This window comes from Microcaecilia unicolor, chromosome 14, assembly GCF_901765095.1.
Source record: "Microcaecilia unicolor chromosome 14, aMicUni1.1, whole genome shotgun sequence".
Lineage (NCBI taxonomy): Eukaryota > Metazoa > Chordata > Amphibia > Gymnophiona > Siphonopidae > Microcaecilia > Microcaecilia unicolor.
This window is the reverse complement of record NC_044044.1, coordinates 1,010,527-1,035,166: the sequence shown is the minus strand read 5'-3', so window position 1 is coordinate 1,035,166 and position 24,640 is coordinate 1,010,527. Positions and strand designations below refer to the sequence as shown.

Below are 24,640 nucleotides of genomic sequence, written 5' to 3'. Positions count from 1 at the left end.
CTTTTATAATAATGCTAAATATTTATTAAATACATGATTACAATAAAATTCTTTTAGCCCAGTGTTACAGAAAATTGAATTCATATTTATATAAATCTAAATTTCAGCAAAAGCAAATTAAATTGTTTTTCTCTATATGTTTCCATGGAAGCTATCAGGTCTGACTGCTACAAGATGTGCTTAGTCAGATTACTGAACCTTCCCTTTGTCTAATCTCTTAATGTCTTTATATTTTTTTTTCTCTATCTTATCTGGATTCTTCAACCCTGACCTCTAAGGTCACCTTATCATACCTCAGCTTTTTCTTTGGTATTTTTTCCATTATTCATCATTTGCCCTTCGTAACCTCAAAAACCCCTAAATATTTACCACTCATTTATGTCCTTCACTGATGAGTTTCTCTGCATTATATCCAGAGCTTGTTTGAGACAAGAAGACTCTTGTTATTTCCAAATTGTATAGCTCATGACTTTGGCTAAACCTGCCTGCTAACTTGTTCCTGAAGAGGCCAAGAAAACAAAGGCTAGCTGTTTGCCCTGCTAGATCACAGATAAGGGAATAAGTTACCTATACAAAGCTGGCTGTTCTCTGCAAAACCAGACAGCTGTACACTAAACATTAGGCTTGATGAGTCTTTGTAACATCTTGAAATCTGGCACCTGGCAGACAGCACATCTCCCAGGATATCATGTCTGGTTTGCAGATGGATGCCTCTGTACCCCTCAGAAGAGAATTGCTAACCACCATTATCTTTTGCCTCTTAGTGGTCACTGATCTAGCAACTTTGGGGATTTCAATAATATTTTAGACTCTGATATTCTTGATCCCCTGCCATCAGGCTTTGGGACTCTCAATAGTACCAAAACGATACTGGGGGCTCTACTGTCAAAGTTATGAGGATATCTGGATCAGAGAATTCAAGTACTGGTAATACAGCTTGATGTGCCAGTGGCCTTTGATGTGGTCAATCATGGAGTATTGTTGGTGAGGCTTAGTGGACCTTTTACAAATGTGCACTAGTGTTTTTAGCATTTGTTAAAAATAAGCATGTGCTAAACGCTAGCGACACCCATATATACCTATAAGCATCTCTCGTGTTTAGCACGCGCTAAAAACACTACTGTGCCTTTGTAAAAGACCGTCTTAGTGAGGTAGATGCAGGGAGAATTGTGCTAAGGTAGTTCAAGGACTTTTTGGAGAAGAGAGAGCTTCAGGTGTATCGGCAGGGAAGGATACCGCAAGGCTCCCCCCTCACCTGTCGTTTTTAATTTCTTTATTAGTGGGATAGGAGCTATTTTACGGAAGAGAGATATTTTGCCTATGTAGATGATATAATGTTGCTATTACCTATTTTTTCAAATTTATCAGTTACTCTCCATTTCATGAATACTTTTTTTTCTGAGATACTTTGGGTAAGGCTTAACTTGGAACATTCATCTGTGGAGACCTTCAAACTACAGGGATGTTGAAGTTTCTATAAAAAAGGAAATTAAATTTTTTGGAGTATGGTTGGACTGAAGTCTGACAACTGAAAATCATGGAAACAACTTGATTCAAAAGGCGTTTTTAAATTGAAATTACTTCAAAGGTTAAAATATTTCTTGGATAAGCACCATTATCCAGGCTTCAGGGCTTTCTTTGCTTGATTACTGTAATATTTCTCTGCTGGGACTACCTGTTAAGCAACTGCAGGAGTTTCAGAATGGATCAGCGAAGTTGATTTTGGGGGGTCATTAAATTCTAACATGCTATACCATTGTTACACGAACAAACATTGGTTACCTGTCCATACAAGAATTGAATTTAAACTGTTGACATTTGTTTTTAAGATTTTATATGATTTCAGCCTGTTTATGATCCTCAAAAGAACAGCTTTTTGCATCTCCATCTCATCTACGCTGTCATTTAGCTAATATTAGGATTTTGTATGGAAAAGCAGTCGAACTTTGGAACAGCTTACCATTTCAGATCAAACAATTGACTGATTATATGCAGCTTAGGCAAGCTTTAAAGACCTGGTTATTTCAAAAGTAATTGACTTCTGATTAGATGTTTTATGTATTTTAAGCTTATTGCTGTTTAACTATATTTTTATTTTTTGTTGTAACTCACTTTGACCCTGATGGTTAAATGGCATATAAATGTTGGGATTAAATTAAATAATCATACCTCTTGAGCAGGGTAAATAAACAAAATAAGGTTTGTGATAAAGTTTTTTTTTAAGACTTTTGTGATATATGGTTTTGACTAATATCTGTCATAGGCACAACGTCAGCAATGGTGGTCTGGGAAGGAAGGGAACTTGATATGCTGCCTTTGTGTTTTTTGCAACTACATTCAAAGCGGTTTTCATAGAACAGTTTACACAGTATATACAATTACTTATTTGTACCAGGGGCAATGGAGGGTTAAGTGACTTGCCCAGAGTCACAAGGAGCTGCAGTGGGAATTGAACCCAGTTCCCCAGGATCAAAGTCTGCTGCACTAACCACTAGGCTACTCCTCTACTACAGGAACAACCAATGAGCCTTCATCGAGGACCATCGGATTCTTCAATAATAAATATAATGGTCATACGATAAAACAAGCATCATCACATTCACAGATACTTTATGTATTATCGTGTGACCATTGTATTTAATGAAGGCTTCTCTGCTGAAACTTGGCCAAATCGGGTCCTTCTTCAGTAAAAGTATTTAACTCGCATCATTGGTTGTTCCTCCTTCCTGGACCACCTTAGCTGTCTTTCTGCCTTTTACTGAACCTGCAAAAGCCATATCCCTCTCACAATTGATAAGATATCTGTCATATCAATGTAACCCTTCAAAATATATCTACACTATTACAGTTTACAACCTGGTCACATTAGATATTTTATTAGCTCAGGTAGCTTAGAACACAGTGAAAATAATTTTAACAGAGATTACATATTTCATTATCCAAAACCAGATTAGAACAGTTAATATGATTAAACTTTCACAAAAAAGAAACGTAATAATGAAGTCACAATGAAATATCAGGAAATGCTAAGCAGGTAAGTTCCTAGACATAAATAACTGTTTCTTGGAGCAGCTGGTTCAGGAGTCAACAAGAGGAGGAGTTATTTTATATCTAGTCTTTATTGGAATGTAGGACTCGGTGTGAGAGGTACTAATGTTGGAGCTTCTTCACAATGATCGTAACATGAGCAAATCTGAGTAAATAACTAGAGCAAACACACTGAGGAAAACTGACTGCTTTACCATTTGCCTTTCTACTACTACTACTTATTTCTATAGCGCTACTAGGCGTACCCAGCGCTGTACACTTTCAAAAGGGCAAATATGATAAAATGAGGAAAGTTATTTAAACAAACAAAAAAGCTAATGGAACAGCTGCAATATTCAGACTGTGGGAAGCAGCCCGTATAAGTGCCGTGATCGGCGCTGATCCCAGATATTCAGTGCCCGTTTCCAGGTTTCTTTTGGTTGGCTGAAACTTAACAGGCTAAATGAATATTCAGCACTGGTCGGTTAAGTTTATAGAAATCAAAGATAGGACTGCTATTTAGGCAGTCCGATTTGGCCGCTAAATTTAGCCAGCCAGCACTCAAATATTCGTGGATAGCCGGCTATATCACACAATGCAGCCAGGCAAATATTCAGCAGAGAAAAAACTGTCTATCTCCCACTGAATATTAGCGGTTAGCAGCCTAAATGTTACTTAACCGACCAGGAGATATTCCTGGCTGGATAAATAGCACTGAATATTGGCCGGTAAGAGGAAGCCCAGACATGTTCCATGTTCCACAGATGCAAAAACTCGTACTAAAATCTTTTTTAGGTACATTAGAAGCAGAAAGCCTGTGAGAGAGTCAGCTGGACTGTTAGTTCATCAAGGAGTAAAAGGAATTTACTGCCCAATGATCAAAGGTAAATTCAGGCGTTTGAGGCCACTAATGCCCGCATTTACTTACGCCTCCAAGATCATCGAGCTGACAGTGCCTGAGCAAATCAATAGTGCAGAGCTCACCTGTATTCCACCCCTATGATCAGGGAACAGCGCGCAGATTATAGGGGTGGAATAGCACCTTAACCCTATGTCAGCTCAGAACTGGCATTAGGATTAAGGCTCAGTTCCCACCCAGTGTCAGAGTCAGGCAGCCCAGGCTCCACCGTGTCCTGGGAGTCCAATGGACCCCAGGAAACCCCTCCGAAAGTGAGGCCCTAGTGGCCTAATACCTCCCCAATATTCAGACCGTGGGAGGCATATAAGACACTCCCTTATCTGGACGGGAGGCCCCACTCAGTGTATCCCAGGATGCACTGGGCAGGGCACCACCATTTTGAAGGCAGCGCAGAAAAGAGGAGGGAAGTGCTACTCCCTCCTCCAATGCGGAAGTACAGGGAGGGGGTAGTGGTCAGCTACACCATTAGGGTCGGTGAGAGGTTGGTGTGGCAGTCTGCTTGGGCCACCATGGATATTTGGGGGGGGGGGGGGGGTTGAGGGTCGAGATGCACCAGACCTCCAGCTCTCTGTGTCATTTTTCTATTGGGGGGGGGGGCTTGGGGAGGCACTAGGCCACCAGGGCCTCATTTTTGGAGAGGGGTTTGGAGGTCCCACAGAACTCCAGTCCCTGTTTGACCAGTGTCAAACCAGTGTGGGAGGATTGCGCCTGAGCGCATACTCAGGCACAATTCTCCCGCACTATCGTTGGATGATCAACACTAATAACGAGCTTAAATTTGCATGTTATAACGTTGATCATTGGGGAGTTAATTCCCCGTGCTGTTCCAGCGCTATTTTTAGGGACCTGTTTCTGAACAGCATGGGGACTTGATCATTGGGCCATCAAAGAGGACAATCTACAATGAAGAGAACAAGAGGTGTATTTTCAAAGCATTTAGACTTACAAAGTTACATAGAGGGGCATTTTCGAAAGGGACATCCAAGATGCGATTTGGACGATCTTGCAAAACGGCGAAATCCATATTTTCGATACAAGATGGACGTCTATCTTTCATTTTGAAAATACCGTCAGAGACGTCCAAATCCTTAAATCTGGACGTCCCTAGATTTGGTTGTCCCTAGACATGGACGTTTCTGACTTTCGGCGATTTTCGAAATCAAAGACGTCCATGTCAAAAATGGCCAAATGCAAGCCATTTGGTCTTGGGAGGAGCCATCGTTTGTAGTGCACTGGTCCCCCTGACAAGCCAGGACAGCAACCGGGCACCCTAGGGGGCACTGCAGTGGACTTCAGACCCCCAAATTCCCCCCAAACCCACAACTGTACACCACTACCATAGCCCTTACGGGTTAAGGGAGGCACCTATATATGGGTACGGTGGGTTTTGGAGAGCTCGCTGTTTCCTCCACAAATTAACAGGTAGGGGGGTATGGGCCTGGGTCCGCCTGTCTGAAGTGCACTGCAGTACCCACTAAAACTGCTCTAGGGACCTGCATTCGCTGTCATGGACCTCAGTATGACATCTGAGGCTGGCATACAGGCTGGCAAGACATATTTTTAAAGATGTTTTTTTGAGGGTGGGAGGGGGTTAGTGACCACTGGGGGAGTAATGGGAGGTCATCCCAGATTCTCTCCGGTGGTCATCTGGTCATTTCGGGCACCTTTTTGTGCCTTAGTCATAAGAAAAACAGGTCCGGATGAAAACGTCTGTCAGGGATGTCCATGTTTTCTTCAATTATGGGTCAAAGACGTCCAAGTGTTTGGCACACCCAAGTCCCGCCTTCGCTATGCCTCCGACACGCCCCCTTGAACTTTGGTCGTCCTTGCAATGGAGTGCAGTTGGAGACGTCCTAAATCGGGATTCGATTATACCAATTTGGACGTCCCTGGGAGAAGGACGTCCATCTCCCGATTTATGTCGAAAGATGGACGTCCTCTTTCGAAAATGAGCCCAATAGTAACCTACAGAACTTTGTAAGTTTAAGTGATTTGAGAAAATGAATCCCTAAATGAATTTTTTTGCCTCAGTCTTTACTAATATATATATATATATATATTAGAAATGGCATTTAAACAAATCTCACTGAACATGAAAGATGTAACAGGCAAAATTACCCGGTCCTCAGAGTATGGAAAGAACTCAAAGGAAATTGCAGATCTACTATTAATCTGTAACTCGTCATTAAAATCAAGCACAGGACCTGAATATTGGAGGGTGGCCATCAATTTACAAAAAGAAAAGGGTTCCAGGAGCGACCACGAAGGACAGGTAAATGTGGGAGCTAGTGGACTCTAGCACCCGAATTTACCTTTGATCAACGGGCTGTAAAAGAACGAGGATCCCAAGAAATAGAAAGTATGAGGGAAGATTTTCAAGAGAGAATCTTAGAAGACATCCTCTGCAGAGCAGAAAAAATCACATTATAACTGAAGCTGCCCCACACACCAGAAGTGAAATCAAATTAGGCTGCTGCGACTTTAGGAGTATAGCTCTGTCACCCTCACTGAATCCTCAAAAGATGCTAACAGCCACTGCCAAACCTCAAAGATGCTACTGCCATGTGCCCCCCCCCCCCCATTTGAAAGGTGATAAGGGGAGAGAAGAGAATGCTGCAACTCTTCCTCCTCCCTCCCGCCCCCCCCAGTTTAGCCTCTCTTGTCTCCCCCATTGCCGGCCTGGAGCAGCTGTGATCCTCGGCCAGACCCAGAGTGCTCTCCAGTACATTGCTCTGAGCACTTCTGGGCCTGCATCTGCCTCTTGCTTCTGCTTGCATTTAGTTTCAGCTGCTTAGGCATCTCACAGCTCTCTGGAGCAGCTGAAACTAAATTCAAGCAGCAAAGCTGGAGAGCACTCCGGGTCCAGCCAAGCTGTTCCAGATCAGTGATGGAGAGATGACAGAGGCTAAAAGGTGGGGGGAAGGGGGGTAGATGACAGATTCTGCATAAGCAGAGGATCAGGGTGCTCAGGCTGGTGACTGGGAAAGGAGAGAGGCTGTACGACTGGGGGGTAGGGGATGAAAGGAAAAGAAGGAAAGGCTACACTAATGGAGGGGTGGTGAAAGGGAGAAAAGGAAAGGCTGAACTGCTGTGGGAGGTGAAAGAGAGAAAAATAAAGGCTATATTATGTAGGGGTGGGTGAAAGGGAGAGAGAAGAGGCAGCGTTTTTTCGTTTGTGCTGTATAGTATATGTGAAATGCAGGGATGTTTTGGAAATTTTGCTTTTCATTTGACCTTGGCCTAGTTTTCAAAACACCCCTGCATTTTAGTCCATGTGATTAATCGCACAATTACAATTTGTAATTGATGTGCAGACCTACTAAAAACATGAACAGGCTCTGCTTCATTGAAAAACATTTCATAGAGGAAGTACGGGGGGGGGGGGGGGGGGGGGGGGGGAGAGACAGACTGTGTTTTATAAACGGAAAGACTTCTTGACATTATAAAGTGTAAGAAAAGAGAGAGAAACATTGAGGGAAAGGCAGGTTCTGCTTTACATGGAGTTTCTGTGAGGAAGATGTCTCAAACAGATATAGATCCTTCTCGGAAGTTGGTCTTTCCAATCAGAACATTGATTAGGGTTGCATTTCCTTTTTTGCACTCCTGCTGTGCTTCTTTGATGATGTCACTCATTTTGCATTCCTCCTTCCATGTCAGTAGAAACCCTTTACCACCGAATCCTTCAGCAATAACATGGTAATCTGCATGAAAATTAAGAGAGTTCAGGTTACTATTAGAAGACAGATAAAAAGAAATTAATCCTCAAATTAGAATTTATAAGCTGGAGGGCTGCACTAATCAATGTGGGGGTTATTCTATAAAGAAGGCTCTAACATTTTCATGGCACACTCATGCATAAATGCTGGAAATCCGGTGATGTGCATAACTTTCATGGCACGTACTTTGCCGGTGGGCATTCACAAGTGTCAAAACTTGAAAATATAGAGAGCACACATCTCAATAAAAGGTATAAGCGCACACAAAATATCTCCTCACTCGGTAAACGTGTGCCTAGTAACTATTAACTTCTTTGTTAATTGTACAGCACTGCGCAACCCTGGTAGCGCTTTAGAAATGTTAAATAGTAGTAGTAGTATTTATTTGTTGCATTTGTACCCCACATTTTCCCACCTATTTGCAGGCTCAATGTGGCTTACATAGTACCGTCAAAAGCGTTTTCCCAGTCAGTGGATAACAAATACAAAGTTGTATAGTGATCGTATGAGGTATAAGTGGAAGGTCGGAATGAAGATTGCGTGATGTCCTGTTCGATCATAGTCATGCTGTGTTGGTAGGTGAAGAGGGTTACGTGGGGTCGTTGGGGTAGGCCTTTTTGAAGAGGTAGGTTTTTAGTGATTTCCTGAAGTTCAAGTGGTTGTGGATTGTTTTCACAGCTTTTGGGAGCCCATTCCATAGTTGTGTTCTTATGTAGGAGAAGCCGGCTGCGTTAAGTTGTTTCGTATTTCAGTCCTTTGCAATTTGGGTAGTGTAGGTTTAGGTAGGATCTTGATGATCTGACTTTGTTTCTTATTGGTAAGTCTACAAGGTCTGTCATGTATCCTGGGACTACGCCGTACATGATTTTGTGGACTAAGGTGCAGATTTTTAAGATGATCCGTTCTTTGATTGGGAGCCAATGCAACTTTTCTCGGAGGGGTTTGGCACTTCAAAGCATGTTTTGCTGAAAATCAGCCTGGCTGCTGTATTTTGGGCAGTCTGGAGTTTTTTTATGAGTTGTTCTTTGCAGCCCGTGTAGATTCTATTGCAATAACCTGCATGGCTTAGGACCACTGATTGTATTAGGTATTGAAAAGTTGCTCTTGGGAAGAAAGGTTTTAATCGTTTGAGCTTCCACATTGAATAGAACATTTTCTTTGTTACAGAGTTTACTTGGCTCTCGAGGGTAAGGTTGCAATCGAGTGTGACACCGAGTATTTTCAAACTGTCCGAGGTAGGGAGGGTATGTCCTGGAGTATTTATGGTTGTGGGTTTGTATTTGTTATATGGAGAGGAGAGGATGAGGCAATGTGTTTTTTCGGTGTTCAGTTTCAGTTGGAATGAGTTTGCCCAGGAGTCCATGATGTTCAGACTATCGTTGATTTTGTTGGTTATTTCTGTCAGATCATGTCTGAAGGGGATGTATATTGTAACATCATCTGCGTAAATGAATGGGTTAAGGCCTCGGTTGGATAAGGACTGTGCCTGCCAGTGGAATCATCATCATGTTGAAGAGTATTGGTGATAATGGTGATCCCTGAGGTACTCCGCAGACTGCTTTCCACGGTGGTGATATGTTTGACTTTGATTTTACTTGATAAGTTCTGGTGGTTAGAAAGCCTTTGATCCAGTTAAGTACGTTTCCTTCAATCCCGAAGTGGCCTAGTATTCTTAGTAGTATGTTGTGGTTTACCATGTCGAATGCGCTCGACATGTCGAACTGGAGGAGAAGTATGCTTTTGCCTATGGCAATCTCCTACTTGAATTTGGCCAGGAGGGTGACTAGGACAGTTTCGGTGCTATGGTGGGATCAGAATCCTGATTGTGAATTACGTAGTATTGAGAACTTGTCCAGGTATTCTGTAAGCTGTTTAGTCACGAAGCTCTCCATCATTTTTACTACTAATGGGATAGACGCAACTGGGCGGTAACTGGTGATATCGTTTGTGCTTTTCTTGGCGTCTTTTGGTATTGGGGTGAGTAGGATGTTGCCATGTTCCTCAGGGAAGAGACCTTGTTGTAACATGAAGTTTAGATGGGATGTAAGGTCTGCTATGAAGCAGTCTGGGGCAGACTTGAGTAGATGACTGGGACAAGTATCCAGTTTGCAGTGGGTCTTGGCGAACCTGTGAGTCGCTTGTGTAACTGATTCGGTGCTGAGGAGATTAAATGTTGTCCAAATGCGGTCAGTTGGGTATCCTTCGGAGGATGGGTCCAAATCGTTTAAGAAGATTTCGATGTTGGTATTGTGATGAGGAAGTGTGCTGCATAGTTTTATTATTTTTTCGTTAGTTAGCAAGTTTGTCTGCGGGTGGGATGTCTGTGTTGGTTGTGGTGATAGGGGTGGTGTCTAGTAACTTATTTACAAGTTGGAATAGTTTCTTCATATCTTTGTAGTCCGGTCCTAATTTGGTTTTGTAGTAGGACCTTTTGGTTTGTTTTATTGCGTATTTGTATTTTCTATGTATTTGTTTCCATGCGTTGAGTGTGTGTTCATCTTTTGTCTTTCTCCATACTCGTTCAAGTTTTCTAGATTGTGTTTTGAGTTTTTTTAGTTCATCATTGAACCAAGGTATAGTGTTTTGTCTTTTTGATATTTTTGTTTTTAAGGGTGCTATTTTGTTTAGTACGCTGTTGCATCTGCCATCCCAGTGGTTGAGATAAAGTATGGAATCAGTATATAGTCACCAGGGAGAGCGCTCCCGGTACAATCAAGAAACAAATGTCCACCAGCAACTTCTACTACTACTACTATTTAACATTTCTAGAGCGCTACTAGGGTTACGCAGCGCTGTACAATTTAACATAGAAGGACAGTCCCTGCTCAAAGATCTTACAATCTAAAGGACAAATGTACAGTCAGTCAAGTAGGGGCAGTCAAATTGGGGCAGTCTAGATTTCCTGAAAGGTATAAAGGTTAGGTGCCGAAGGCAACATTGAAGAGGTGGGCTTTGAGCAAGGATTTGAAGATGGGTAGGGAGTGGGCTTGGCGTAGGGGCTCAGAAAGTTTATTCCAAGCATAGGGTGAGGCGAGGCAGAATGGGCGGAGCCTGGAGTTGGCGGTAGTGGAAAAGGGTACTGAGAGGAGGGATTTGTCCTGTGAGCGGAGGTTTCGGGCGGGGACGTAAGGGGAGATGAGGGTAGAGAGGTAATGAGGGGCTGCAGACTGAGTGCATTTGTAGGTAAGAAGGAGAAGCTTCAATCTTAAGGTTCCAACAGCAGCATTCACCTTCGATCTTAAACACATGTAAGCCACCTGAAAGTGTGTGGCAAATAGTCCCCTTTAAGCAGTAGGCTGCCAGCACCTACCAGGATTCAATACAGGCTCACAGTCAGCTTCAGTCTGGGCTCTTTATCCAGTGCACAGTAAGTGAATGATACATACCTGTAGCAGGTGTTCTCCGAGGACAGCAGGCTGATTGTTCTCACGACTGGGTGACGTCCGCGGCAGCCCCCACCAACCGGAAGAAGCTTCGCGGGCGGTCCGCACGCAGGGCATGCCCACCGCGCACGCGCGGCCGCCTTCCCGCCTGTGCGCGACCGTTCCCGCCAGTTGAATGACAAGCAAAAATGATGAAAACGCAACTCCAAAGGGGAGGAGGGAGGGTAGGTGAGAACAATCAGCCTGCTGTCCTCGGAGAACACCTGCTACAGGTATGTATCATTCACTTTCTCCGAGGACAAGCAGGCTGCTTGTTCTCACGACTGGGGAATCCCTAGCTCTCAGGCTCACTCAAAACAAGAACCCAGGTCAATTGAACCTCGCAACGGCGAGGGTACAACAGAAAATTGACCTACGAAGAACAGCCTGACCAGAATAAATTCGGGTCCTGGAGGGTGGAGTTGGATTTACACCCCAAACAGATTCTGCAGCACCGACTGCCCGAACCGACTGTCGCGTCGGGTATCCTGCTGGAGGCAGTAATGTGATGTGAATGTGTGGACAGATGACCACGTCGCAGCCTTGCAAATCTCTTCAATAGTGGCTGACTTCAAGTGGGCCACTGACGCTGCCATGGCTCTAACACTATGAGCCGTGACATGACCCTCAAGAGCCAGCCCAGCCTGGGCGTAAGTGAAGGAAGTGCAATCTGCTAGCCAATTGGAGATGGTGCGTTTCCCGACAGCGACCCCTAGCCTGTTAGGGTCGAAAGAAACAAACAATTGGGCGGACTGTCTGTGGGGCTGTGTCCGCTCCAAGTAGTCCAATGTGTGCAACTGACGTTCAGCAGGGCGGGTATGCGGCCTGGGGAAGAATGTTGGCAAGACAATTGACTGGTTAAGATGGAACTCCGACACCACCTTCGGCAGGAACTTTGGGTGGGTGCGGAGTACTACTCTGTTGTGATGAAATTTGGTATATGGAGCATGAGCTACTAGGGCTTGAAGCTCACTGACCCTACGAGCTGAAGTAACTGCCACCAAGAAAATGACCTTCCAGGTCAAGTACTTCAGATGGCAGGTATTCAGTGGCTCAAAAGGAGGTTTCATCAGCTGGGTGAGGACGACATTGAGATCCCATGACACTGCAGGAGGCTTGATAGGGGGCTTTGACAAAAGCAAGCCTCTCATGAAGCGAACAACTAAAGGCTGACCAGAGATAGGCTGACCTTCCACACACTGATGGTAAGCACTAATCGCACTAAGATGAACTCTTACGGAGTTGGTCTTGAGACCAGACTCTGACAAGTGTAGAAGGTATTCAAGCAGGGTCTGTGTAGGACAAGAGCGAGGATCTAGGGCCTTGCTGTCACACCAGACGGCAAACCTCCTCCATTTCAAAGAGTAACACCTCTTCGTGGAATCTTTCCTGGAAGCAAGCAAGACTCGGAAGATACCCTCAGAAAGGCCTAAGGAGGCAAATTCTATGCTCTCAATATCCAGGCTGTGAGGGCCAGAGACTGGTGGTTGGGATTCAGAAGCGCCCCCTCGTTCTGAGTGATGGAAAACACTCCAATCTCCACGGTTCTTTGGAGGACAACTCCAGAAGAAGAGGGAACCAGATCTGACGCGGCCAAAAGGGAGCAATCAGAATCATTTTTTTAAATTTGTACCCCGCGCTTTCCCACTCATGGCAGGCTCAATGCGGCTTAGGTACTTATTTGTACCTGGGGCAATGGAGGGTTAAGTGACTTGCCCAGAGTCACAAGGAGCTGCCTGTGCCTGCAGTGGGAATCGAACCCAATTCCCCAGGACCAAAGTCCACCACTCTAACCACTAGGCCACTCCACCACTCCGCAATCTTGCTTGAGTTTCAGCAAAGTCTCCCCACCAGAGGTATGGGAGGATATGCATACAGAACGCCCTTCCCCCAATGTAGGAGAAAGGCATCTGACGCTAGTCTGTCGTGGGCCTGAAGCCTGGAACAGAACTGAGGGACCTTGTGATTGATCTGAGTGGCAAAACGATCAACCGAGGGGGTGCCCCACTCCCGGAAGATCTTGCGTACAACGCCCATGTTAAGCAACCACTCGTGAGGTTGCATTCTCCTGTTCAACCTGTCGGCCAGACTGTTGTTTACGCCTGCCAGATACGTGGCTTAGAGAAACATGCCCAAAGCCACATCTGAACGGCTTCCCGACACAGGGGGCGAGATCCGGTGCCCGCCTGCTTGTTGATGTAATACATGGCAACCTGATTGTCTGTCTGAATTTGAATAATTTGATTGGACAGCCGATCTCTGAAAGCCTTTAGAGTGTTCCAGACCGCACACAACTCCAGGAGATTGATCTGAAGACCTGATTCCCGGAGGGACCAAGCTCCTTGAGTGTGGAGCCCATCTACATGCGCTCCCCACCCCAGGAGAGATGTATCCGTGGTCAGCACTTTGAGAGGCTGAGGAATTTGGAAGGGACGTCCCAAGGTCAAATTGGATCGAATTGTCCACCACTGAAGGGAATTGTGAAAGTAGGTGGACAGCTGGATCACATCCTCTAGATTCCCTGCAGCTTGAAACCACTGGGAAGCTAGGGTCCATTGGTCTGACCTCATGTGAAGACGGGTCATGAGTGTCACATGAACTGTGGAGGCCATATGGCCTAGAAGTCTCAACATCTGCCGAGCTGTGATCTGCTGAGATGCTCTGGCCATGGAGACAAGAGACAGAAGATTGTCTGCCCTCACTTCGGGGAGATAGGCATGAGCCGTCTGGGAGTCTAGCAGAGCTCCTATAAATTCTAGCTTTTGAACTGGAAGAAGATGAGACTTCAGGTAATTTATCACAAACCCGAGTAGCTCCAGCAGTTGAATAGTCATCTGCATGGAATGTAGAGCTCCTGCCTCCGAGGTGTTCTTCACCAGCCAATCGTCGAGATAAGGGAACACATGCACTCCCAGTCTGCTTAGCGACGCTGCAACCACCGCTAGACATTTTGTAAACACCCTGGGCGCAGACGCCAGACCAAAGGGCAGCACACAATACTGAAAATGCTGTGTTCCCAGACGGAATCGACGATACTTCCTGTGAGCGGGAAGTATCAGGATCTGTGTATAATGATCCTTTAAGTCCAGAGAGCATAGCCAATTGTTTTTCTGAATCATGGGAAGAAGGGTGCCCAGGGAAAGCATCCTGAACTTTTCTCGGACCAGGAATTTGTTCAGGGCCCTTAGGTCTAGGATGGGACGCATCCCCCGTTTTCTTTTGCACAAGAAAGTACCTGGAATAGAATCCCAGCCCTTTGTGCCCGGGTGGAACGGGCTCGACCGCATTGGTGCTGAGAAGGGCGGAGAGTTCCTGTGCTAGCACCTGCCTGTGCTGGAAGCTGAAGGACTGAGCTCCCGGTGGGCAATTTGGAGGTCTGGAGATCAAATTGAGGGAATGCCCTAACCGGACTATTTGAAGAACCCACCAGTCAGAGGTTATGAGAGGCCACCTTTGGTGAAAAAATTTTAACCTCCCCTGACCGGTAGATAGTCTGGCACAGGTACTTTTATGGCAGCTATGCTCAACTGGCGCAGGTCAAAAGCCCGTCCCTTGCTTTTGCTGGGGAGCTGCAGGGGCCTGTCTGGGCGCACGCTGTTGACGCGAACGAGCGCGCTGGGGCTGAGTCTGAGAGGGCTGTCGGGAAGGTTGATTGTACCTACGCTTATTGTAAGCATAGGCAGCAGTCCTTCTTCCACGAAAAAAACGTCTACCTGTTGAGGTAGATGCTGAAGGCGCCCAGTGGGAGAGCTTGTCGAGGGCGGTTTCCCGCTGTTGGAGCTGGTCTACCACCTGCTCGACTTTCTCGCCAAAAATATTATCCCTCTCGCAAGGAACATTCGCAAGCCGCTGCTGGGTTCGACTATCCAAGTCAGAGGCATGCAGCCATTAGAGTCTGCGCATCACTATACCTTGAGCAGCGGATCTGGATGCAACATCAAAAGTGTCGTAAGCACCCCTGGACAGGAATTTACGACACGCCTTCAGCTACCTGACCACCTCCTGAAAAGGCCTGGCGTGCTCCGGAGGGAGCTTGTCCACCAAGTCCGCCAGTTGGTTAACAATGTTCCGCAGGTGCATGCTTGTGTAGAGCTGGTATGATTGGATCTTGGACACGAGCATAGAGGACTGATAGGCCTTCCTCCTAAAAGAGTCCAGAGTCCTAGACTCTCGCCCTGGGGGCGCTGAGGCAAAATCCCTAGTACTCTTGAGAGCGGAATCCACAACCATAGAGTCGTGAGGTAACTGGGACCTCATCAACTCAGGTTCTCCGTGAATCCGATATTGGGATTCAGCTTTTTTGGGAATGGTGGGATTACTGAGTGGTTTCGTCCAATTCCTAAGCAATGTCTCTTTAAGGACATTATGCAAAGGGGCAGTGGACGACTCCTTAGGTGGTGAAGGATAGTCAAGGACCTCAAGCATCTCAGTCCTAGGCTCATCCTCAGTAACCACCGGGAAGGGAATGCCCACAGACATTTCCCAGACAAATGACGAGAAGCTGAGACTCTCCGGTGGAGAAAGCTTCCTCTCAGGTGAAGGAGTAGAATCAGAAGGAAGACCACAAGACTCCTCGGAAGAGAAATACCTGGGGTCTTCCCCTTCATCCCATGAGGCATCCTCCTCGGTATCGGACAAGAGTTCTCTAACTGCAGTCCGAAACCGGGCCCGTCTCGACGCCGAGGAACGCCGTCCTCTATAGCGGTGCCGAGAAGTTGACTCCCATGCCAGCGGCGATGAAGCACCCTCCAGCGATGTCGATGGTGAGTCGACCTGGGTAGCAGCCGAGGCCGATGCCAATGCCGCAAGTGGTACCGGCGTCGGGGACCGCACCACAGGCACAGAGCCAGCTGCCGCTTCCATTGACAGTACCGAGGACGCAAGCACCCCCAGTACCGAGACAGACTGACGCAGCAGCCCTTCCAGGAGACCTGGAAGAAGGGCTCGGATGCGCTCGTCTAGAGCCGCTGTTGAGGAAGGCTGTGGGGCCAGTGCAGAAGTCGGGGTCAGAATCTGTGGAGGCCTGGGAGGCGGTACCAGGCTGTCCGAAGATCTACGCACCGACACCTCTTGTATGGAGGGTGAGCGCTGCTCCCGGCGTCGACGCTTCTCGGGTGCCGAATCCTTCAACGCCCCAGAGCTCCCAGTACCGTGTCTCGAAGGACACCGATGATGATGCTTCTTCGGTACCGACGTGGAATCCACACGCCTCCTCGACTCACTACTCCCATCTAGTGGTGAAGTCCAGACAGTCATTACCTGCGCTCCAGATGTCGATGAAATCCCCGGTTCTGATATCGACGTCGACGCCGAGGAATCAGTCGGAGCTCCGAAAAGACGGTGCCAAAGAGCTCTTCTCGACGCCTGTGTCCGCTTTTCCAAGCTCAGACACAACTTACAGGCGTCTGGGCGATGATAGGGCCCAAGACACTGGATGCACCATGCGTGCGGGTCAGTGCCCGAGATCGACCGCTGGCACCGAGCGCACTTCTTGAAGCCGCTGGGAGGCTTCGATGACATGAGCAGAAAAATCGCGGCGGCAAAATCAAAAGGCTCGATTGTGCCAACAGAGGGGCACAAAAATGAGAACCGCGTACACGCGGCCTAATAGGCGACATAAAACAACAAAAAAAGCGCAAACAAGAGCGCGAAAAATGCCAAAGTCTTTCTCTAGGCCTGAGGGCGAGAGACCGACATGCAGCCACTTTCCTCCGTGGAAAAAGAAAAACTGAGGCGGGAACGGACGCGCGCGGGCAGGAAGAAGGCCGCGCATGCGCGATGCGAGTCCCTCGCACTCCGGAAGCTGTCTTAAAGCTTTTTTGATTTTTGCTGGAAAAATCCTCCATTCCTGGCCCACCATGGATGCCGACCCATCAATGAGAACAAGCAGCCTGCTTGTCCTTGGAGAATAACCTTTTTTATATCATGAGATTGAGTAGCAGAATATAATCTTAAATGTATAATGACGAAAACGGAAATATCTTTATATGAACAAAAAGTTAGAATAAGAGAAATCACATGATTTAGAGGAAATGAAATTTATAACAGTACATAACATGCAGAATGAGAAAGCCTAGCTGAGCAGATTTTGCAATTTCAGTCTGAGCGTGTTGCTTACTGGGTGACCAAAACTGCTCCAGAAGGAACAATCACTTTTGTATTGACTTAGAGAAATACCAATAAAAATGTTGCTTGCTACGTGTATCTAAGTCTGATTGTCTCTCTTATTCCAGCCAGAGAGATCTTTCTCTAAGGCTGAAGTGTTCTCCCATCCTAAGGGCTAAAGGATGGTATTACAATTGGCGCCCAAACAGGGACATGACTGCCTCAATACAGAAGCCTGGGCTATTCCTACAGCTGGTCTGTAGAGAACCTAAACAATAGCCCAGAGCCCAGCCTTATTGGCTGTGATGAGCCTTCGGAGAAGATCATGAGACATGGTGTAGAGCCCAGCTTGAGTTGCTGAGAGGTGCAGTGGAGAAGACCAGAAGTCCACCGATAAGTGGTAAGAGGTGCTGGCGCCGAAGGTACACAAAAAAGTGTACATTAGTTTGAAGATGTCTGCTGTAAGTATTGCTATTGCTCTTATTTACTTTTGGACATATACCATTTTATACTTTCTGCTTATTGCTACTTTTATCCTTGCTATTATCTTATTTATATTAGAGCTCTTGCATTTGATGTTCAACTAATCTTACTGAGAGTAGGAAACGGATAGTGCACTGAAAACAGTTTGCACCAGTAATCCTTTATTGGAAAAAGAATTTGTAAAATATATGGAAAACTGGGTGGAGTTAGCAAAGAAAGATCCCTTTATTGATTGGCCAATGACAGGTAGTCTTGAAACTCCTGTCTTACTCAGCCTTTTAAAGTTGTTAGAAAAATATAAAAAATGAGAAAGTTTGGTAGATCATTTGAAATATGATTTGTGGAAGAGGAAGCATGATAAGAAGTCAGTGAATCAACCTCCTCCTTATACTAACACACAGGCTAGATTGTATCTGGCACTACCGACTGGGGATGCAGTCGAAGTAGCAGATGTATTTAAACTCGCGTCTGCTCTGCTCCACGGTGGTGGTGGTGGTGGGGGGGGGGGGGGGGGGGGGGAGCACAGACCAATAGATTTGACTCCCCAGAATAAGTGGATATATGTTTCTGGTCCAGTACAGACCGTGGATTTGCCCAATCCTCGCCGGTTTTCAGTCTAAAATTGTAGAGGAGTGTGGTAGCCGTGTTAGTCCACTCCTAAGGTTATCAATAGAAATCAAACAAAATAAAACATGGAAAAGAAAATAAGATGATACCTTTTTTATTGGACATAACTTTATACATTTATTGATTAGCTTTCGAAGGTTGCCCTTCTTCGTCAGATAGCGGTAGCGAAATCAAAAGGCTCGATTGTGCCAACAGAGGGGCACAAAAATGAGAACCGCGTACACGCGGCCTAATAGGCGACATAAAACAACAAAAAAAGCGCAAACAAGTGCGCGAAAAATGCCAAAGTCTTTCTCTAGGCCTGAGGGCGAGAGACCGACACGCAGCCACTCTCCTCCGTGGAAAAAGAAAAACTGAGGCGGGAACGGACGCGCGCAGGCAGGAAGAAGGCTGCGCATGCGCGATGAGAGTCCCTCGCACTCCGGAAGCTGTCTTAAAGCTTTTTTGATTTTTGCTGGAAAAATCCTCCATTCCTGGGCCGCCGTGGATGCCGACCCATCAGTGAGAACTAGCAGCCTGCTTGTCCTCGGAGAATAACCTTTTTTATATCATGAGATTGAGTAGCAGAATATAATCTTATTTCCGATCTGACGAAGAAGGGCAACCTTCGAAAGCTAATCAAGAAATGTATTAAGTTATGTCCAATAAAAAAAGGTATCATCTTATTTTCTTTTCCATGTTTTATTTTGTTTGATTTCTATTGATAACAGTCTAAAATTCAAATCATCCCAGTCCTCTTCCTATTAGTGATAGTGATTGGGAGGATGAGGAGGAGGATCCTTTAAATCCCCCTTGGGAGTATGACCAGCCCAGTGATAACATAGTGGACAGGCTCAGGGATGCAGTAGCTAGAACATTTGTGATTCAGGCGCAAGCTTGTACCCCTAAGCAGATTGTGTTTCAGGGAGAACATTCAGACTATTTTGTAGATCCTTGGGTGGATAATTTAGTGGGATGGACAGAATCTATGACCACACAAATGTCTCCCTATCCTTGAGAAGGTTCTTTTCAAACTGTGCATATGAATACCGCACAACTGTGTATTCGTGGGTGAGTAGAAGACCCTAAATGGGACATGAAGTACATGTGGGAAGGTTTACTAGTGTGGGAGAACTACGAAACTAGACATAATGGGCAATTTCCAATGATATTTGGTAAACGGCAGTCTGGACAGAGTAGACCACCTAAGAAATATGTGCCGTGAACTTTTCTGGATTTAATTAAGCTGATTTCTTCCCTTCCGCCTATTGAGAAAGGGGCGAATCAGTGGATTGCAGCACTTGAACAAAATGCTGCAGGACATGAATTGTGTACTGGGGATATCAAAGCATTACTAGTGAAGTTACCAAGTGTTGATGTGGATGCAGTTTTTAAGAGAGCAAAGTTGAGTTCTGTTACCCTTACTAAAACTTTCCACAATGGGGCAGGTTTTGGTGCACATAGGCAGCAGGTGTGGCAAGCATTAAGGGATACGTTTCCGACACATGCACAAGACCTGGTTATCCCAATACTGAGTCCATACATGTATTTTTGACAAACTTTCAGGAAGAGTGGCGGAGGCAGACGGATCAACCTTTTGATGCGCCAGGAATGCTTCCGCTATTCTTGCAATCACTAAAAGGGGCGTTGCCACAGCCTGTAAAAATGAAACTTGAGAATATTGTAGCCTTTGAAGACAAGTCGGACAGAGGCATAAGCACATATTGTACATTTGTACATGTACACTACCACCTATTTAAAGTAGTGCATGGCCATTGAAAGAGGGTGACATGATCCCCTATGTAGCAGCTCATCCCAGATGTGGCCATTCACATGATATGATCTTTGGGTTGTGTGGATTGTGACTCTATGTGCAGCCAAGGAGAGGTGGGTGACAACATGGCCTTCCACCACATCACAGTTTGAATAAGCATGCAGCAGCAACAGCAGCAGCATAAGGCTAGGTCTGGTGTTTTGACTGAGCACAAACAGGAAGTAGGGTTGTGTGTTTAGAGTCATCTAGTGTCTGGGTCTCCAGAGTTCCGGCCCAACATCATATGCACACCAGCAAGATATCCCTGGTGAAGACAGACTCTATAAGGCTTTATTCCTGTGTCACTGCTGATGTCTGTGCAACACTTTCCCTAGCACACTGTGAGGATCTCCTTATACAGGGGACAGTGGAGTTGCTGGGGTACCCCCTCCAGTTCTGTGTGGTATAAAGACACCATCTAGCCCAGGGCTATGTACATTATGGGATGATGCTTCCTGGATCAGGAACATGCTGCCTATGAGTGACACACTTGAAGGGAGGAAGGGGTGCTGTTTGGGCCATCTGTAAGGATCCCTGGGTATTTGTTTGGGTGTGGGGCAATGATGGGAGTGTGCAACATGACTGTGCACTGGCCACCCTGCCACTGTGCTGTGACCTCAGATACCTGCAGCTGGGTACACATCCTTGATAGCTCTGTGGCTTGCCATGGTTTCACATAGTTTGTGGGCAGCGTAGGTCCTTATCTTGACAAGTTCTTCCAGATTTCCTCCTTATGCTTATGGGAACCTGCTGCTTGCTCTCCTGAAAGAGGCACACCTTGTTTTGGAGCAAATCGTCACTTTCCTTCTCTGAGAAACTGTGCTCCTTCCTGACTTTCATATTACACGCACATGTGGTAGGTCCTGATAGTGGGTGCTGAATATATTGTGGGAGCTGGCCTAAGTGCACAGCTCCACAATATATGCAGCATTGCCAGGAGAGACCATCTACATGCTATGTGGATCTCGATGTTTACCGCTTAAACTGAAGTCAGCATAAAGAATGGATAGCACAGCATGTTTATTCCTGCTATGGGATCCCAAGTAGATGACGTTTATGTGTACAGGCCGCATATGCATGTGTTTGTCTATATGGACCTGCTTTCAACAAAGGACCATTCTAGATTTCTACGTGTACCATGGTTGTAATTGTGATGGTTGTATTTGTGAGAATCATATACGTCTTTTACACTTTTAAGGTGTCTTTGGTTGAGGTGGGAGAGGGGGACATAGATATGTTGATTTTAGAAAACACATACAGGCATATACAGGCACAACCCTGCAATTCTGAAATATGTCACAGGTTCTGTATCTTTTTCCCCTAAAACATCTATATTGTCACATCCACAACCTATCTAAAATGGTGTTGCACACCAATAAATAATAATTAATTTCCAGAACTTGCCATTCCTTGCTACTGCCAGCAACAGTATCTGAACCTCTGGAAGAAAGGTGCAAGTCATACCCTAGACAAGCTAATTATATTAATTACTCTTTTTGCACCTACGGAACTACATTCAGAACGCACTTCCTTTTAATGTGTGCCACTAACGTATACATATACATAGCGGCTTCCTAAAATTGCTATTTATACATATATGGCCTTTTACAGATCTAAATCAGCGTTTTACATGTGCAAATGGCATCTAACTTTAAAAAAATGCCAGTTTATTAGTAGCGGGCAACAGGGAGAGAGACATTATTATATCCAGAATGGATATAATGCTATGTACAAGGAATCACTTACCACAATATCCCAGGTTACAGGCTACATTACTCCCAAATATAGGAACTTGCTCTCGAGAGATCTGACTCCAGCACGCATCATTTCCAACCACTGCAATCACAGGAGTCTAAAAGAAGAAAATACTGTTAAGAATGAAGCAAAGACCAAGTATGCTGTTCCTGAGAAATGTAGGAAAGAAGACAAACGTTGAAAGGAAAGAAAAATATGTGAAGATGATACAGAAGAGAGAGCATCAAAGGTTCCAGAAGGGATCCGGGAAATTATAGACCGGTGAGCCTGATGTTGGTGCCGGGCAAAAAGGTAGAGACTTATTATAAAAAACAAAATTACAGAGCATATTCAAAAGCATGGATTAATGAGACAAAGCCACATGGATTTATTGAAGGGAAATCTTGCCTCACCAATCTATTACATTTTTTGAAGGGTTGAACAAACATGTGGATAAAGGCGAGTCGGCTGATATTGTGTATCTGGATTTTCAAAAGGCGTTTGACAAAGTACCTCATGAAAGACTCCAGAGGAAATTGGAGAGTCATTGGATAGGAGGTAGTGTCCTATAGTGAATTAAAAACTGATTAAAGGATAGAAAACAGAGAGTAGGGTTAAATGGTCAGTATTCTCATGGAGAAGGGTAGATAGTGGGGTTCCCCAGGGGTCTGTGCTGGGATTGCTGCTTTTTAACATATTTATAAATGATCTAGAGATGGGAGTAACTAGTGAGGTAATTAAATTTGCTGACGACACATAGTTATTCAAGGTTGTTAAATCGTGAGAGGATTGTGAAAAATTACAAGAGGACCTTACGAGACTGGGAGACTGGGCGTCTAAATGGCAGATGACGTTTAATGTGAGCAAGTACAAAGTGATGCATGTGGGAAAGAAGAACCCGAACTATAGCTATGTAATGCAAAGCTCCAAATTAGGAGTCACCGACCAAGAAAGGGATCTCGGCGTCGTTGTTGACGATATGTTGAAACCCTCTGCTCAGTGTGCTGTGGCAGCTACAAAAGCAAATAGAATGTTAGGTATTATTAGGAAAGGAATGGAAAACAAAAGTAAGGATGTTATAATGCCTTTGTATCTGTCCATGGTGCGACCGCACCTCAAATATTGTGTTCAATTCTGGTCAGCGCATCTCAAAAAAGATATAGTGGAATTAGAAAAGGTAGAGAGAAGGGCGACGAAAATGATAAAGGAGATGGGGCAATTTCCCTATGAGGAAAGGATGAAGCATCTAGGGCTCTTCAGCTTGGAGAAAGACGACTGAGAGAAGTATGATAGAGGTCTATAAAATAATGTGTGGCATGGAATGGGTAGACGTGAATCGTTTGTTTACTCTTTCCAAAAATATTAGGACTCGGTGGCATGCGATGAAGCTACAAAGTAGTAAATTTAATACAAATCGGAGAAAATGTTTCTTCAATCAACGTGTAATTAAACTTTGGAATTCCTTGCCAGAGAATGTGGTAAAGGCGGTTAGTTTAGCGGGGTTTAAAAAAGGTCTGGACGGCTTCCTAAAGGAAAAGTCCATAGGCCATTATTAAATTTTCCTGGGAAAAATCCACTGCTATTTCTGGGATAAGCAGCATAAAATGTATTGAACTTTTTCGAGATCTTGCCAGGTATGTGACCTGGATTGGCCACTGTTGGAAACAGGATGCTGGGCAATACTTATGTACTTATGTATGAATGTCAGGTGGAAGAGGGTTAAAACACTACTGAACTAGTTTTGAATAGAATTTATGATCTAAAAATCAGTAACTGTAGTTCTATACCTAAGTTATGAACCTAAAAATGCCTCTCACTCAAAGTACTCTCACAATGCTCTAATAGGTAGTAAATGGGGATCCACCCATTCCATGAAAAGCTTTATTCCAATAACAAGAACATTTCACCACCACTGACTGATCTTGTCCTATGCTAAGACATGCAATACATGGGACATTATGAACACAAATGCTGGCTGGGAGGATCGAATGGTCCATTGAATCCGGCATCCTGTCCCTGAGAGTGGCCATTTGGAAGTACCTGAAATATGCTTTGCCTGTTGTGAATTCCCAGATATAGTAGGTGGTGATCCCTATATCTGCCTGACAAAGAACTGTTAGTGGACCTTGTCCTATAGAAACTCATCGAAAACATTTTTTAAAAGGTATTTATTTTGGAAAGCAGATCAACTATCTAAACTCTGTATTGGTTACAGATCAAAAGCTAAGAAAGCATACAGGCACTTGCAAGTGATCGAGAACTGTACTCACAAATTAAACAGCATGTAAACATTAATATCTTGTTCAATCTTTGCTAATTTCTATGAAACACTACAATAATATATATAATGCAGATGGCAGTGAATGGTTGCTGTTGATACATAATAAACAAATAATAAGAAATAAACTATAATGAACAGTAAACATACAGGGTTTAATTTTCAGCAGTAGCAAGCGGCTTAGTTTAAATGCCGGAGCTTAAATTATATGTATATTCAGTGTGCTGAATATATGTATACCACGGTTGTGGACGTACCCAGTGTCTATACTCACCACTCTTCCCAGTGACCAGGCCCCTGTAGCTGCTGTGGACTGCTTTTTCCCTGTTTTCTGGTCGTGTTCAAGAGATCATTCCAGCCCTATTCGGGTGTTCCAGTATTCCAGCCTTGCTCTGGTGTTCCTGCAGCCAAGCCTCATTCTTAGTTGTGACATCATCAGTAAATTCCTTTATAAAGCGCCTTGGACTCTTCCTGCTTTACCTTTGCAACAGAGGTCTTCAGATGAGTTCTTCAAAAGATTGGTATGAAAGGAGAGGT

General features: G+C 45.0%; 1 protein-coding gene across 4 annotated transcripts in view; it reads right to left on the bottom strand.

Annotated features, from left to right (window-relative positions):
* Positions 1-7,346: 7,346 nt before the first annotated feature.
* Positions 7,347-24,640, bottom strand: part of LOC115458247 (acetolactate synthase-like protein) — a 211,830-nt gene continuing 194,536 nt past the window's right edge. For all 4 annotated transcript variants that reach the window (XM_030188108.1, XM_030188107.1, XM_030188110.1 and 1 more), the window contains exons 15-16: positions 21,838-21,943; positions 7,347-7,647 (exon numbers count right to left, since the gene is read on the bottom strand). In XM_030188108.1, the coding sequence (XP_030043968.1) occupies positions 7,469-7,647; positions 21,838-21,943 (285 nt within the window). In that variant the 3' untranslated portion in view covers positions 7,347-7,468. The remainder of the gene's footprint in view (positions 7,648-21,837; positions 21,944-24,640) is intronic.